Source organism: Syngnathus floridae, chromosome 2 (assembly GCF_059516105.1).
Source record: "Syngnathus floridae isolate MCC-2025c chromosome 2, RoL_Sflo_1.0, whole genome shotgun sequence".
NCBI lineage: Eukaryota > Metazoa > Chordata > Actinopteri > Syngnathiformes > Syngnathidae > Syngnathus > Syngnathus floridae.
Window position 1 is genome coordinate 14,149,470 of NC_142414.1, and position 17,391 is coordinate 14,166,860.

Here is a 17,391-nt window from a genome sequence, read left to right on the forward strand (position 1 = left end):
GTACTAATTTCTCACACTGATCAACAGTAATGAGTTGTCCCGTCCTGTCCTATGCTTACTGTCTGTCGGGTCGCAGGACCATCTGCGGAGGCTGCCGGCAGCTGAGAGAGAGCCACGGTACTGCTGTCTCTCCGCCTCCGCTCTGCTTTTGCCAGGAAAATGACGAAGGACGTGTGAAAAATATACACTGGTCTTTTCCTGGATCAGAGGGCTGAGTTTTAGAAAAATGGGAAGCTTGGATATGCAAAATAAAGAGATTGTGCCGAATGGTAGGTCGATCCTGATAATTCGCAATAAATTTATTGCTCAATGATTAAAAAATGGACATGTTAGTAAGTTAGTTAGCAAAAGGTGTTTAACTGATAATGTGGCAGGATTTCAGTTCAGTGTTTCGAGTGCTGACCTTTTGTAAATAAACATACACCCTCGCCGATAGCCCAACTGTCGACAGGCCTAAAAAGTCCATAACTGCTTTGTTGAAAGTCAAATTGACCCAGTAAAATAAAAATGTACAATTCAATTTACAGTATGTAAAAAGTAGATCTATTAATAAGTAGACTTAACATAGTTAATAATGGAGTTAATGAGATAAAAACAATGTCTATCGGGGCTGTGTCTTTGTTGGATAATAAAATAGACCTCCGGTCAAATTGACCTTAGAACATTATTGCTGTTTTAGAGAAATAAATACTGCAGGAGGATTTATTGCATTTAATAACAGGTGGTAGCATCTTTAAGGGGACCAGATGACCTAACAGCATGTTGCTAACTTTAGTTGTGAGAAAAATGCTATGGAAAGACACCACCAAAAATCTGTTGTATATGCCCCCACTAGTCTAAACACGGAATTATGATGAATATTTGTGGCATATCAGTTAGACTGTAAAATTCACAAATTTTTATCCTTCTCTTGGAGCGGCCATTTTGCTGTATTTTTATATTCATGTTTTTAATTATTATATTTATTGCAATGATCTTCCAGCTTTGGGAAAGCATGATTTTTATGCACTTACATGCTTTGACTCCACAAGTGAATGATTGTTACACCATACTTGGCTTTTATATGATTCATAAAGCTGTAAAATAACTAAGAAGCCGAACATAGGAGTGTCATTGTTCATTTGGTTGTCTGAAAGACAAATCTGTACCTCAATTTAGCCAAAGACTTGGTGGGATCAAATCTGTACCTCAACTTAGCCAAAGACTTGGTGGGATCCAGTTTCCACTGCCTTTTTTAAATGCCACATTGAGCCTGTATGGATTGTTTATTTTAAAAAATGCAGACTTAAGCAATAATATATAATTATCCAACCTTAAATGAACTCAGAAAATGAAATCGCTGTTGTTGCCATGGTGACCTCAGCCCTAATACTTTTTTTTTTCTGTAATATTGATGGACCATTCAGGAAACCAACCTGCACTTTTTATATTTGTTATAAATCGTACACCAAAATGTGAAACATGAAATAAACAAAATTAAAATAAAATAAATTACATTAGAGAACAATAAATAAACATTTCAAAAAATCATTAACGTAACAGATCAACCATGAACAAAACAAATACAAAAAAATTATGAATATTATTAAATCAATTAGGAAGTCCTAAAATAATAAATTATCATGGTCACCCTAAATGTTGTTTTGAAACATAAACATCCCAAAACAGAGAGACTGCAAAAATGACTTTTTAATCAAAGTGATTCTTTTATTTTTCATCTTCACTTGTACAGTTTGGTCCCCCCCAAAAAGAGAGAAAATCTAAACCTTCTGATCGTTCACTTATAGTTTCTTATTGTTTCTAGTGTGACGCAAACCCATTGATCGCTTACACACCACAAGTGTACATCCCATGAACACACTACCACTTCAACACCACAAAAACCTACACAGATTTGACACACTGTACTTCGTGCGTGCGCACGCACACACGTAAACACACGCACTCACACACTCACAAATGCGCACACACACACACTGACAGGCAACGAAGCGACAGAAAATGACTTATTGTACATCAAAAAATAGTTGAAAATATACATATATATATTATTTACAGCTCAAGTATAGACTGATACACATTGCAAATTGATCAAAATGTACATCAAGATTTACAGTTTAAATACAATAAATAGAGGAACTATGCATTGTTCACATCAAGACTGAACCGTCCAGTCGATTCATTTTCGCTTTCGCTAAGACCCCCGCCACACTTACAGAGAACCCCCCCCCCCCTTTCGTTGGGACTAGGGACAGAAGCCTGCCGTCAATAACAAAAATAATAATAATATTTAAAAAAACAATTGAACTTTTTTCAACATTACTCTTAAAAATAAATGGCTTCCAGATGAATTGATTTTGTGGACAAAAAGGCAATGAAAGTGCAAGGATGCTGGATCTACCAATTACGACTTTCAAGCAAGACCTTTTAGGATCTTTACTAGAATCTTTCATTACGTCCTTGTTTGCGGTCAGCCGATGACCCCTGCTAGCTTCTTAGTAGAAGCATTTTGATGGACTGTCAGGAAAAACAAAACTATATGTGAAGAGGTTTGTTGGTGAATGTCAAGGGGTTCCCTGTACTGACTTACGGTTGTCCGACGAGCTTTACAGATACTAAGGCCTATACAAACATTGCAACCACGAGCCTGTAGCTAGCTTTGTTAGCGTAGTGCCACAGATTGTCGCCATGAGGCCTCACTTTAGATGCCTAACATTAGCATTGTTAAAAAGCTGACAAACAGCAATGGGTTATTTTAAAATAAGTTCATTGTTCACTTTAGGGCAGAAAAATGTTGTGCTTGTTGATTTTTGAGGGATTACATTGGCAATGTTAGCTTTAGCTCAAGACTCAATTAACTTTAGAAAAAAACAAACGTGCTGGGCCAGGATTGGCCAATTTGCCTTTCGGGAGTGTGGCTTAGCGAAAGCTTAATTCAAGCTATACATAGGCTATGGCTCAAAACGCAATATATCGACATATTAATCACAATTAACACAACAGACAAGAACAACAGACCCAAGAGTTGGAACTGTACGAATAAGCATCAACAAAAGTATTGAGACGGGTCCATACTCAACCAATCAGTCATTCAAGGGTTGGCACTTTGTGCCACGTTATAAATGGCCAGAAGTGGAAATTGTGCAGAATCATGGTAAAATCGTCATACATGGTGGATAAAAGTTTGAAGAGCAAACAGGTCAATAACAAGGTTTTCATATATCTATTGTGATTTTTTTTCTAGCAATACAAAAGTCAAAATATGATTATTTACTTTTTTAATCTGACACCAAGAAATGACTCAGTTGAAAACAATGCGAGTGAAAAAGGACGATGAAAAGCATATCTTCGCTTTCAGATGGAACACATGAAGTCAACTACAATAACGTTTCAAACACACTGGTCGTCGATACAAAATATCAAAATATTCTAATCAAATTCAATTCATTGTGGTTTTGATCAGAGCAACTTTTTTTATTTTTGTATTTTCCAATGGCAATTATATTGGAAAGAGCAAATAATAGGCAGATCATTGGGCCGAGCAAACCGGTGATTGTATTTTAGTGCTTTCAGTGTGCTTTCAGCCTTGTCCCTCCGGCCAAGACGACATGATCTATACGTTTCTTATAGTAATTCATTCTGACTGGCTGACGGGCTGGCTGGTCGGCCGATTAGTCGGTCATATTTTTAGCTCACCGGCTGCTGCAGCTCATCGCTCTGGCAGCAAGACGCAGCTGCTGCTTTGTGCTCACGCAAATGTGCTTTTGCTGAAATGTACCTGGGCTCCAGCCATAAAGAAGACAAGATGACATCATAAATCCTTGCACCAATGATTCTCAAAGTTTGCTTAGTGGTGCTTTGCAAAATCATAGCCTAATTTCAGTTCAGTTGTATTTCACTTTTAAGTGCAACACATTTGTAAACCGTACAATCCGTTTGTGTTCAAACGTTGACTTCCGTAAAATTTGATGTGCCATTTCATGTGCGATACAATTTAATTGTAAAAAAACATTTTTGGGGCATTTGATTTGGCAGCAAGACCAAAATTGAAACATTTGGGCTGTGTGCTATTACTTTCCTGAACAGCGCAACATTTATGCAATTTCCATTTCTATTGTGCAAGGTGGCTGTTATCACGAGGCAACTAACTATAGAATCATTATGAGATATAAGTTGAATAAAACAGACAGGTGCATGGAGACGTTGACATTGTTGGAGACATAGATGGAAACCAATAATGAATATCAGCATGATCATCATCAATAAAGTACGAGAGCATAAACGCAACGAAACACCTGAACACTCTCCAACTTTCAGAGAGGGCCACAGGAAGGCAACTTTGCTAACCAGGAGAGACATCTAGTGGTTGCAATTGTGTATTCTAAAAGCAAGCGGAACATTTTCAGTGTTTAAAACGTAAGATGTAAGGTTTTTGCATGAAATTTAAAAATGGTCGTACAATGCACTTTAAATTTTACTAATGAACTTTTGAATGAGCACGATCAGCAATTTAATCTTTCCATACGTTTATCATAACTTCGGTTATCTTTGCGAGTCGAGCGTAATCTATGGCTTACCCATCTGAAAGAAATCCGATTGACATCGAAGCACAATTGCTAAAGCGCTGCCTTAACTCACTGAATCTGTCAACCCTTAACCATTCCTGTCACAACTGCACTGAAGTCCTGTACAAGGTTCTTCGAAAGATCTTGCACAGAACATCATCACCCTCAGCCTCATGCTAAAAGGCCAGAGACTGTTCAAAATCCTCCTAATTACAGTTCCTATTGAATCGCAGGTTCAAGTGGTGATCAAGTCGCTTCTTGTAGCGGGCTACAGGACTGAGAACATGGACATTAAGGTTCTAGAGCTTCTACTGGTCTAGATAGTGGACAGGAAGTCCTAGTGGTGATCACGAAAATTCTGAAAGTGACTTGAAGAAGGTTTTAGAAGTACTAAAAGTCTGGATGTTCTACAGAAGGTTCGAGGTTACCAAGGAGGTGCTGGTTGTCCCCTACAAGGTTCTGAAAGTGGCTATTAATGTTCAACACGTTCTACAAGACTACTGAAGGTTGTGATGAAGGTTCTGGTTCAATGCTTCAACTACACAGTAAAGCATCTCATGAGCAAAGAGGTGCACAGGCGACAGCAGCACACTCCTGATGTTCATGGTGTCTAAGGTGTGTTGCCAAAGCGGCACCCTGGGCGACACCATTTCTATTTTTACACACCGAGGGTTCACCAGGGTCTCTCTCACACAAAAGACAAAAGTCACACCTATACTCCCCACACCTAGGCAATCAAACACAATCCCCCGCGCTTCATTAAACAGGTAGGGAGGGGGAAAAGCCACAAGAAAAGTGAGATTCTGTTTTAAAAAGGGACATGTTATGGACAATTGAATTTGGAAGGTTTTTTATACAAATATTTGTGTGTTGCGAGTACCTGCCTTCAATCTCTTTTCATCCCATAACTTATACCTTTAAAATTGATAGGTTAAAATTTGGACTGATTGGGACTTTGGGTTGTTTTGAAAGAAAAAAAAGTGATTCTGATATTTGTTTTCACCTCATCTGACTGCTTTGAGCTGATCCTTGCCTACCCTCTCCTGGAAAGTCTGGAATGACCTCCCTTTTTATGTTTTTAAATTATGTCACGTTCAATTGTCTTTTATGCTTGATTTTTTTTTATCTATGTACAGCCCATTGTTGTAGCTGTGGTTGTCTTTAAAGCGGGTCTATAAAATTGATTCAAATTATCCAAAGCTTACATTCATTTTGATACAAGAGACCAAAATTTGAAAATAAAAAAAAAGTAAACTAAATCACTCAAAGTTCAAGTGTTGGATGTCTGTTTTGTGCTATGTTGTGATTGGCCAGTCTGTGTTTCTGGCAGTGTGGCTCAGTGAAAGATCACATATTGATTGGGCTCTTCTCCATATTAGCCCATTTCGGGGTCCTCCACACAATCCCCCAAAACTCACTCAGCAGCTTTGCTAGGAAAAAAATTGCCCCCACCCTCCAAAACACAAAATTGGGTGGACCTGTCAATCATGACATGATGCAGCAAAAAGTCTCAAGGACTCATACCTGGAATTGAACAGGAAGGTGACCATTTTGGTTTGAAGCCACCTTTTTGAGCTAATTCCAAGGCTTACTTTAAGAAACTTCTCTCTTCTCAAAAGCCCTGATGGAAGCAAATATTAGTGACACAAAATTGTGAGCATTTTTGGCCTAAGCCATCGAATGAGGCTGTGGTCAAAGTCTGATGATCATTTGGGGGAGTGGCCATGACAAAGTGGGTTCAGAGCTAATGAGCACTGGACATACCTGGACCTGATGCACCCGATGAGTAAAGGTGTGATGAAAACCAAAAACAAAATGAGCTTGACACATTATAGCTCAGATTCGGGTGAGCCGATGTTCTGGTAGCCCGTCTTGGTGCCGGTTCCGTAATTGGTGTTGGTCATCTCTTGCGTTCCGCCGGGCCCCAGGTAGGGGCGTTGGGATGGCACAGGGGAGGGCGCCTGGCGAGGGTTCTTGCTGAGGATGAAGCGCTGCTCGTCCTGCTCCTCCAGGTTGGACATGTCCTTCATCATGCCTTTGCGGTAGGACACGGACAGCTTGTTGGAACCATCAGACAGCAGGTTGAAACGACGGGCTACAAAGACCACGGGCAAGGGCAACATGGCCACCACGATGAGGGAGTAGGCCATGGCTGAAGCCCAGGGAGGGTAGTTGTGGAAACGCTCAGAGCCCTGGACAGAGAAAATAGATGTAGTGCTGAGATACCACATCACATCTTTCAAGGTAAAGCACTTCAAATTTTACATTTTGGATTCATTCTTGTGAAAAAGTTGCTCCTACTTTTGAACTTTTCTACTACAAACGCGATCACAGGATGAATTAAGTTCATAAGTAGAGGTTTCACTGCACTTATATTTGTGTGGGCAATTGTTTTAGAATCAAAGGAATGCTTTGTTTAAAATTCAAACGCATACCTCTGACTCCACCCAGGCGTTGTAGCCCGCGGGGCTAACAACCATCTCGATGACGGTAGCCGTGATGAGCAGCACCAGAATGGCCGGTGACACGTACCTCCACATGTAGTAATAGAAAGAGTATGGCCGGAAGCCCAGCATGTCCTCCAGGTCTTGCATGAACCTACAAGGAGAAGCAGTCCATGGCAAAGTTGTTGACAGAGCGAGCTAGCTGATGATGGCAAGGGTTAGACACAGCACCAAAGTTTCTGCTGGGAAGTTGGACACCGAGAATAATTGAATTAATAAATCTGATTCATATCGTTTAATTTGAATTATTTGAATTATTTATTATTAGGAACTGAAGAGCAATAAACTTGATCCTGAATTTAAAATGATGAAACATGCTTTTGTTTCTCTAAAATTAAAATTAAATTGATCCTAATTGAAAATTCAATTTGTGTTCACATTCAGTTCTTCTCAATACAAATTTAGCTCGCTTGATAAACATCGATGTTCTTTTGGAAGAGCAATCGATTTTAGTACACAGATCTCCAATCGGCACCAAACCGGTCGGCTTTTATATCAGTGTTAGCTATCGGGCACCTTTTGGTTCCATATATCCAGGCCACAGAGATGTTCTCCAGGATCACCACCACCGTGAGCGGCAAGCCTGCCGAGTAGTCGTCAAACATGGTGACAAAGTAGTTCCCTGAGCGCTGCACAAACAGCAGACCCAACAGGAAGGCAATGATACAGCAAACCACTGAGGGACACAAACATGCTGTCAGAATTTTGACCCACTTCAAGTTGTTGAAGGCATACGAAGAAAAAGCTCACCGCACAAAATCTCTTTGCGTATCTTGAAGGCATCGAGGATGGGCGTGGTGATGCCCGTCATGGTTCCGATCATGCTTCCCAGACCCAAATTAATGAGCATGAAGAAGAACATGACCGACCAGAAGGGACTGGCCGGGAAGTGCGTCATAGCTTCTGTGAAGGCGATGAAGGCCAGACCGGTTCCTTGCACCGCCTGCATGGTGAGGATGATGATAGTGATGTCTCATGTGACTCCGATGAATACTCGAAAAATTGCAAGAATGGGATGTCGCCTTTCAAGAAAACGTCACTCACCTTGTTGAGCTCGTCCTCCAGCACACACGAGTCGAGGCCCAGCTGGGCAAAGTTTTCGTCCTTGACCGTCTTAATGACTCCATACATTTCCGCATAGTCTTGCGTGGTCAGGTGTGAGAAGTTGATGTGAGGAGGGATGAGCTCTTTGCTCAACACGCTGGTGTTGAGGTACACCAAGATCTTCTCTGCATTCCTGCACAATGACATGAGTTACAAATTCAACCAGTTTCTAAACTGCACACAAGTGTATGTGTCAAAATAAAAGCTCAACTTAACAAAATTGCCCATTAAGAGTGACATACTCACTCTACGACACATTTCTCATTCATGATGTTCGCCTTGAAGCCCAGGACAGCAAACACCACCAGCGTGGCCAGGATGGATGTGACAAAGTTGATGACGGAAACAAGCGCGGCGTCAAAGTGGCAGTTGTTGTCTCGCTTGTTGTAGCTGGAGAAGGCGATGACGCCGCCAAAGCCGAGGCCCAGTGCGAAGAATACCTGCGTGGCCGCCTCTCGCCACACCTGCGGTTCCAGCATCTTCTCCAGCTGACAATCACACGCCATATTTGTCACATCATTACTGCCGCGGGGTACGCCCTGGACTATTCAGTGTCACGGCACATACAACAAACAACTACCATATTAAATCATTACATATTAACATTATTCTTCTGTTTTAATTCTTCTTAGTAAGTCACAGTGACTGGTGAGTTATTTTTAGAACAGCGCCATGGCCTACTCATGTTGTCCTTGGGGCTAATTAGTAGCCTCTGGCACCATGCTAATCAACGTGGCAAAAAGGAATCTTTGTAAGTTTTGGACATGGATGTGAGGGATGGTGCGCTGCATGAAACAGATTCGCCCCTCAAAGAAACCAATTTTCCAAGGGCAAGAATTGTGCTGACCGGTTTTAAAATTTTGACCTGTTAACTGACTTGCCTCCTGCACTGGCTTTTCATCACTTTTATTGGTTTACGGTTGGCGCCTCACCTTTGGTGTGAACATGTGTGCGATTCCATCCACTGCGCCCTTCAGCAGCAAACCTCTCACCAGGAAGCAGAAGAGCACCACATAAGGGAAGAGAGAGCTGAAGTACATCACCTGAAGGAGATATGGAGGTCATATTGCTCAGTGTTGCCATGGATACACGAGTCAGAAAGCAAATGCACGCAGATACACAGTTCTCATGAATCTTTGGTTGGGAATGCAAATGGACCACTTAATCCGCCCCAACAACTATTTACATTGCCATGTCATGCATTTTTCAACGTTAAATAGAATTGAACTGTATGATTGTGTAAAAATGTCACTGTAACAGGCAGTGTGAACTGTTATTATTTTTTTCAATGTACCACTAGAGGGGGCAACTATTTCATGTTTTTCAGATATCCTGATGTAATTGACTTAAAACAAACAATTTACTACAATTTTTAATCTTATTTTTTCTATAAATTATAACATAAAATTTGAGCATGATATCATTTTATTAAAATTACCTTTTTAATCTACATATGTCTTTGAAGAATACATTATTTTATTAAATGCTTTTCTCACAAAATATAATCAAATGGCTGATAAATAGTAACTTTAGAAAATAGCAGAAAATATTATTATTTTGCTACAATAAAACTACGTTACATATTTTATATGCATATCATTATTTTGGACCTCTAGAACCATCTCTGGAAAAGACCAATAAATAGAGACTTGTACCACACCTTCCCAGACGACTGGATGCCTTTAATGACAGCCAAGCACACCAAGATCCAAGCCACAAGAAGGGAAAGAGTCATCTTCCAGTTCAGGCCACCCGTGTCATCGATACTGCTGGTGATGTTGAGCGTCTGACGGTACCAGAAGTAAGTGGTGGCCGAGCTCTTTTCACACTCTGGCTCCACGACTGCAAGGACCAAACAAGCGTGGCTGTGAGATGCGTCTACACCTTGTATTTTTAGCTGCACTTACTGGCTTGGGTTCCATTGATGTGGACCGGGCATTCAGCCCAAGGGAGTGGGTACTGGAAGGACTGGAAGAAGTAGAAGATGCTCCATCCGATGATCACGTTGTAGTAGAGGCCTACAAAGCCGCAAACCTGGCACGAAACGAGAGAGCACCCGAGAGAGAGACTTCAGTTCTTTATTCATGGATTAGAATACAAAAAAACAAGATCAATATGAACAAATACAAACAAATACATATTAACCCAAAGTGATCAGAAATCATTCTCACGTTGGACAAAATTCTGAGATCACTTTTAATATTTTTTCTAAATATCATGCACATCACAAAACTCTCACATTCACCCAAAAACGTATTTCACGGTTTGTACAATGATGGTAAAAGAATAAATAGAGGAAATCCAGGCACATTTGTGTGAGTGAAAAGGTGTGTGCAGTTTATTCAGTTAGCCTCGCTAAAAATGTCAGATTAAATCTCCTGGGGCTGGAGATGCCGAGTCGACGTCAGATTAATTCTGAGTGCCAATGAATTATTGAGCTGCTTGCTCTCAGCAGTCCTGGGTGAGGCGCTATTTATAGCTGCCCGACATCACATTTTGCATGTGAGACAAATTGTGTGCGAGTGTGTGTGTGTGTGTGTGTGTGTGTTATCTTGGAATGATACACATTTACCAAGTTTGCTGACTAAATGAACAGACTACTGATTTAAGCATGACTATGTATGTACAAAAGAAGAATGTTAATAGAAGAGAGGAGCAAATTGAAGAATGGAGCTGTGAGGAAGCTACCAGACGTGTTAATGCTGCAGGCTGCAACTTGGTCCTCTCACCAAGGCAACAGACAGCATTCACTAGATCCTCGTGATTGTCCAACAACTGCGAGAGGAAGAGGACAATTATTTCCTCTCTTATTCACTACCCAATGTGGGAGGTTACACTCTAAAAACTCTCAAAACTATGTCTGAATTTCCACAACATCTATTTATGAATCAACTTGTTGACCTCAATATTGATTTTCTCTCCTTGCCTACACCCACTAGAAACATAAAGAGAGATACTCCGCAGCTAAAATCGAGAACTGAAGAAGAATTTTGCATTGAAGGTGAAATTTCTTCCACAACCAAAAAGGGCCCAGTTGCCTCTCACATGTTGCTTTGTATTAAGACACAATAATGGTGCCGCTACCATCCATCCAAAGAAGAAGGTCATACGCTTACCATCAGGCTCGAAACCCCGATGCCTCCCAACAGGGGGTAGACGTAGTTCCACACGCCAATGCTGCCACGTCGGATCCTCTGACCCACCGCCAGCTCCAGGAAGAACAGCGGGATGCCGATGAGGAGGAGGAGGATGAAGTACGGAATCAGGTAGGCACCTATGAAACAAGGGAGAAGAGTGTATGGCGGTGGACTTTGTTTGACTCCCAAACGAATGGGCGGACGTTATTAATTCAGATGGGAACATTTTGTTTTGAAAGTCAACCAAATGGGAGTGGGACTGTAATACATTCACCAAACCCCCGTTTAGTAGGTTCACCTACCTCCACCGTTCTTTTGGCACAGGTATGGAAACCTCCAGACGTTCCCAAGCCCAACTGAGAAGCCCACCTGCGCCAGGATGTACTCCATCTTATTGTTCCAGGCCGGCCTCCCGTCCTCAGCGTCAGGGTCCGGGGAGGGCAGAAGGGCTCTTACTGGGGCAGTGGAGCCCGGACTGAGCCCCATGCTCATCTGACTGCTCTTGTAGTCCATGGGGTGCTCCAGAGATAGCAGGTCGGCCACGGACTCGGTGACCGGCTCGCTGCTGTGCTCCAGCTGGGTTACTCGAGTGTTGTTCGGCATGGCTGAGCACACGTATGGGAGCTTGAGCCAAGGCGGGTTGAAGCAAAGACAGAAAGTTGGGAGATGTCTGATTGGGAGATTGGGAGATGTGCGTCTGAAAAAAACAAAATGGTTGGAAAGTCAGGTTGTGTACTGCCCATCATTTTGCAACAACAAACCCAAAAGGTTTCTCTTAAATATTTTATCGGGAGATTTTGCACACAGCGAAAACCTTGAGGTCTGCAAATTTGTCTCTTCACGGATCGTTTTTTGGAATCTATTCTCCTTTATTTGCACATTTATTGTTTTCAGGATCTGAGAATAAAACATCTTTTGGTAACATATTGTGGCATCCATATGTTTTTGAGAAGTTTATTTCATTGTTGCTATTTTTTTCATCTTTGTTTGAGTTTTTGGGGGGTTTTTTTTGCAGTACTTTGTGGGGCCCATGTGGTTTTTGGGACATTTGAATGAACATTAAGTAGTTGACAGAGAGCAGGAGTTTTGCCGGGTCTTGACTGTAACTGCCACTGTTGTGTGTGTTTCAGTAAATTTATTATTTTAACAACATGCATGGAGTGATTCGCGTCTATGCGTGCAACAACTTAAACATACCTCATGCATGGAAAGTAAATTTTCTTCTCTCCGAATGCAGCTACTATTAGAGCATGCGCCTGTATTCCCTACCATTGATTATGGTATGTAAATGGAAAAGGTGAGTTTAACGACATAGCTATTTGTAAACAAAACGTATCAATGCCACTTTTACATATTTTCTTCTTTAAATAGGATGTAAATATCAGTGTTGCCCAGTCATGCAAAGCACAACAGTAGTACTGCAGCTCAGAACGAAGCAATGCACTAATCCACTTCATTACAGCTGCCAGTTCCCTCTTAGTGGATGTTATTACTCTAAAGTTGAGTCATGTGACAATCATGGGCAGCAGGACGGCTTTTATTTGTGTGATGACCCGTCCAAGGAAACTGTGTTGTGATTCAAAGACAGGATGAGACTAAATCTTGGAGCTGTTAAATGTCAAGCAAAAATCAGCACTCTAAAGTCTTTATTGACTGTACAGTCAAGCAAGCATAAACAGAAGTCAACCAGTCTAATGCTAATTCAGTAAAAACAATTTTAAAAACATTTATTTAGCTTTTAATGACCCCCCAAAAAGAACACTAGCACCTCATTGGTCACACAAGCATGAAATTAATAAACACTATTGTCATGTTCATGTATTTTTGTGAGAAAAGTATCAGATAGTTAGACAGTCGAACGTACTAAAATATATTTTCCCCAACTACATTTAACTTCCCAATTACAATCTACGTTTTTTTTAACTCCCTGGCTTTTTTCTCTTAGCACCATTATTCATTTAGAAAAAAGGTGACACAAAAAGCCACAGAAAGCTACAGCAAACCATGAATATCATTTGATGTTGGCTGGAATAACATCCAGTGATACCAAGCGGAAATGATGAAACAAAACATTATTGAGCTCGTGCGTCCTCATCGCTGCCACCTAAAAGATGTCATGAAAGGATTTGACTCATCAGAAACACTCAGCATGGCTGCAATGGTTGTGTTGCTTAAACATGACATGAAAACATTGTGAGACAATGAGGCTACTGTGCAAAAGCCTCAGATAAATATCACAGTCACAATGCATAATGCAGTTTGACTGAGGGCGGCTGCTCGCAGACAGACTACTGCAAGAGAACAACGCTCCAAACTAAAGCAGCTCCATCGAAGCTCCAAGAAGTCAATAGTAACTCAAATAATTTAATTAGAAAAACACGTTGAAGAAAAAGCTGCCGATATTTTCAATCGCTCTCTTTAACATATAAAAAATACATATAAAAAGTGAAAATGATGGCAGCAATACAAGCCAGAGGGCAGTTTCAGTCAATTTCAATCGACACGTTAGAGAATTATTAACATAACTCTGGTGCAAACCAAGCAGACGGGAAGCCCACCCGAGTCGCCCCCACTGGTATCATGCACATGCATTCCTTAAGGACGGCGATAAAACCCTGCAGTCACGACACTAAGCAGCAGTTGTGACCTTATTACAAAACATGGCGTCGCTTTTCTGCTGTCAGAGCTTTTGTGAAATAAATAATAAAATATACTGTACATGATACAATATACGTATCTGAATTAATTAATTTGACTTTCCTAAGACATATAGTTGCTGAGCAATTCATATTTCAAGTGAGGTAAAATTTTGAGGGGGGACACGCTGTGTTTTGTTACTTGACAAAAAGTGATGAATTCTGCTGAATTTGATGTAAACAATCGATCTACTCTTAACACCTTCACATGCTTTGTGAGAATTGTTTTCTTTTACTTTCTTATCTATTCTCAACAGCTGAAAAAAAAATCAATGATGTTTGTGCTTCTTGGGATTCATCAGGTGTAAGAAGAGGAAGGCTTTAGAGTGGCAATCTCCAGACTTAAACCGTATTCAGCGTGTATTATGCTTAACAGTGTAACACCTTTCATACTAAATCAAACATTCAAAAAGAGGCTGTGCAGGGAATGTATTACAAAAGAAAAATGCATATCCAGTATAGGAAATAATTAGGATAGTGCTTGGTCACTCACTGAGGGACTATATTGAGCACAATACAGACAGATTGATCCGAAAATCAATGAGTGCGTTGTATTGACGTTTGTGTTTTCACTTTCAACTTTGAATTTGAGGCTTTGTTTAGTCATTTGTTTACTTTTGTATAATTTTTGTCATATAGTCAAAAACATGTGACAACAGCATTCTCGGTTTTGAGTCACACGGTCATAAATTATGAGCTAGCAGCTCTACTACAGATGTAGCCTAACATGCAGCATGAAAACAACATAGCAACGGTCTTCTTTAGTCAAACCAAAGCATGGTAGCACAGGTTCACGGTTTCTCTCACGGTCCATATCTGTTGGGACTTTCTTTTAATCAGGTTGCTAGGCAATGGCTCATCCTACAAAATGGAGATGCAGCCTTGCTGGCCGCTTGTTTCTCCTCTCGCCATGGCAAACAGACACGACATCCACTTGAGGGGATGGCTGTAAATCTGGCTGGGGGGAGGGCGGGGTACGTGCCATGGCAGAGGCGGAGGTGATTGTTGTGCTGCTTGTCGGGATGACACTAAAGCAAAGCGGCCAGCAAAGGCAAAGTGACACATTCTCTCGGGTCACATTTTAAGGGATTCTTCTTTGCTGGCAAACAAATTATTGCAAATTTACCTACTCTCAAATCCAGCTCAAAAGCCTTGCTAAGGTGCCATGTTAGAGCAGCATATTCTGTATAATAATATATGTTATTTCTGTCTCATATTTTATCTAATTCATCTTTAGATCTGAAATCCTGTCTTCAGTATTGAAGACAAAGACTTTGCCATTCCAATACTTTTGGAGGGGACTGATTGTTTGCCATAGTACTACAAATCCCTTGTGTGTTTGAATATGCTTGACTAATAAAGATGATTGTGATTCCGATTGTGATTAAAATCACGTAGCTTGAAAATAAAAAAATGGCGTGCGAGGGCAGCAGAATTAATTATTTACATTTGAATGTATTCATCCGTACAGTTTTCGTTAAAGCCAGTGCTACTCAATTATTTTCTAGTAGTAGCATTTGTTTATAAAATTGTGCGCCTCTGCATAACATTGTTTCCTAATTAACATGTTACCTGGGGTCACACGTTTTCCCCCAGGCATCCCACCGCAACCCCCCTGAGGGGGGGGGGGCGCCTTGCTATTTGGGAAGCAATGATTGAAGTTGAACATGGCAGGGCCTTAAGCCCTTTAGCACGTGGCCATTTTAGGCCACCGTGAGTCATGCTGTAGTAGGATTATTATTCTTGACAAATTTTTATTGCTGACAAACCACACTCCAGCCCATTTATTAGTAAAACTGAATGGAAATAGAAATATTTAGTTTGCAAGGGAGTTGGCAGTATGCACCCCCCTACGCGTTTTACTTGCACACCTAAAATTCTAGGTTAGGTGGTCATTGTGCTCCCATTAAAAAAAATTGTTGTCTGGGGCCAAGGAATATTTGACATTTGACATTTTCTTGGCTTTATACCCGATTCAAGTCGTTACTTATGGCCGGATTTAACCTGACATGCAAAAAAAAAAAGTAAGTCTACAGCATAAAAAGACCAGTTCAGCGTATAAGACAAAAATTATGAAATATTAAAATGGCAGACCCTGCTGATTTACACCCGAAATTTGTATTGGTCCAGTCGGGCCATCTAGCGACAGTCTCTTGGTGGCCCTGTCAATGTAATCATGCATGCTTTTTGAATGAGGGAGAAAGCCAGAGTCTACCTTGAGAAATTCCCACACAATGTCCACACAGAAAGGCCAGAGTCGGGATTCAAACCCTGAACCTCAGAACTGTGATGCAAATGATGTAACGCAAACATTCAGACGGCTGGAGTATTGACGGAATTTCAATCGCAATGGATTGATTGATTGATTGATTGATTGATTGATTGATTGATTGATTGATTGATTGATTGATTGATTGATTGATTGATTGGAGTTTTGAGCTTGGTTGTGGAATAACTGGATGCATAGTCGCCCGCACGCGCGCGCGCGCGCGCACACACACACACACGCATGCACCCACTCATGCAGTGTCCAACCAGACACAACCTCAATCTCAATACGCTATATGACCTCTACTAACGTGTCAAGGTCACATGCATGCGGTGTCTCCATCTTTCCCGGCGAGGGAGGGGGGGGGGGGGGGGGGGTCCATTGAAACAAATCCCTGACTACGTCTCGCGACGCGCGCCAAGTGTGAGGGAAAAAAATGGAAGCGTTCGCTGAAGTGTGCGGGGGTGCGCCACACGACGACGACATGCACATGAAATGGAAGGTAAGGGTGGCGCACATACCTCGGGTAGATTTTAGGGGTGTTACAACGCGACGCATAGGCTCTTCATGGGTGACGGGCGGCGGCGTCCATGTGCAGCATCCCTGCCACGCTCACGGGTGGGCGCGCGACACGCGAAAAGTGCGCGTGGATCGCAAGAACATCGAAGAGGAGGAGCTGCACCGCTTCTTTGCTTTCCACGTGGTTGTGATGGTGCGCAGCGCAAAGCCCCCGGACAGGATGGACGCAGAAGAAGAAAAACATTACTAGAGCAAGTCACGACCATGTATGACGCAGGTTTGAGTCATCCGCCAATGTGCTCACGTCAGCGGACGAGTTGAACAACAAAAAAACAGCCGACTCCCCCCAAAAAACAGGTTGGAAAAAAGCAGAAGACGCACATTGTAATGGCAAGTTGCTGTACAGTACGACGATATTCTTTATTGTTTTCATTTTATACAACTTCGGGGGAAAAAATTATTTGGTTTTGGTTGTTTGAATAAAATGAACGTGTCTGTTTTGTTACTACCGAGAACATCGCTCCCAAATACAGTTATGTCACTGAGAGCTTATTTGCAGAAAATGAAAAAAATGTAGCGACAAGGAAAAAAACATAT

General features: G+C 41.4%; 1 protein-coding gene across 1 annotated transcript; it reads right to left on the reverse strand.

Annotated features, from left to right (window-relative positions):
• Window positions 1-1,682: 1,682 nt before the first annotated feature.
• slc6a17 (solute carrier family 6 member 17) lies at window positions 1,683-17,391 on the reverse strand. The gene is made up of 12 exons (XM_088368862.1): window positions 16,797-17,391; window positions 11,613-12,007; window positions 11,290-11,447; window positions 10,081-10,207; window positions 9,834-10,015; window positions 9,106-9,216; window positions 8,420-8,661; window positions 8,114-8,306; window positions 7,820-8,012; window positions 7,586-7,745; window positions 7,001-7,163; window positions 1,683-6,757 (listed from the first exon to the last, which is right to left on the reverse strand). The coding sequence occupies exons 2-12, from the start codon at window positions 11,911-11,913 to the stop codon at window positions 6,395-6,397; spliced, it is 2,193 nt and encodes a 730-aa protein (XP_088224988.1). The 5' UTR covers window positions 11,914-12,007; window positions 16,797-17,391; the 3' UTR covers window positions 1,683-6,394.

Excerpts from the sequence above, each read along its gene's own strand:
- slc6a17 (XM_088368862.1), bottom strand. The coding sequence starts at position 11,913 with ATGCCGAACAACACTCGAGTAACCCAGCTGGAGCACAGCAGCGAGCCG. Across the intron at positions 11,448-11,612 it reads GTGCCAAAAGAACGGTGGAG|GTGCCTACCTGATTCCGTAC; the intron begins GTAGGTGAACCT and ends CTTGTTTCATAG. Across the intron at positions 9,217-9,833 it reads GCATCCAGTCGTCTGGGAAG|GTGATGTACTTCAGCTCTCT; the intron begins GTGTGGTACAAG and ends TATCTCCTTCAG.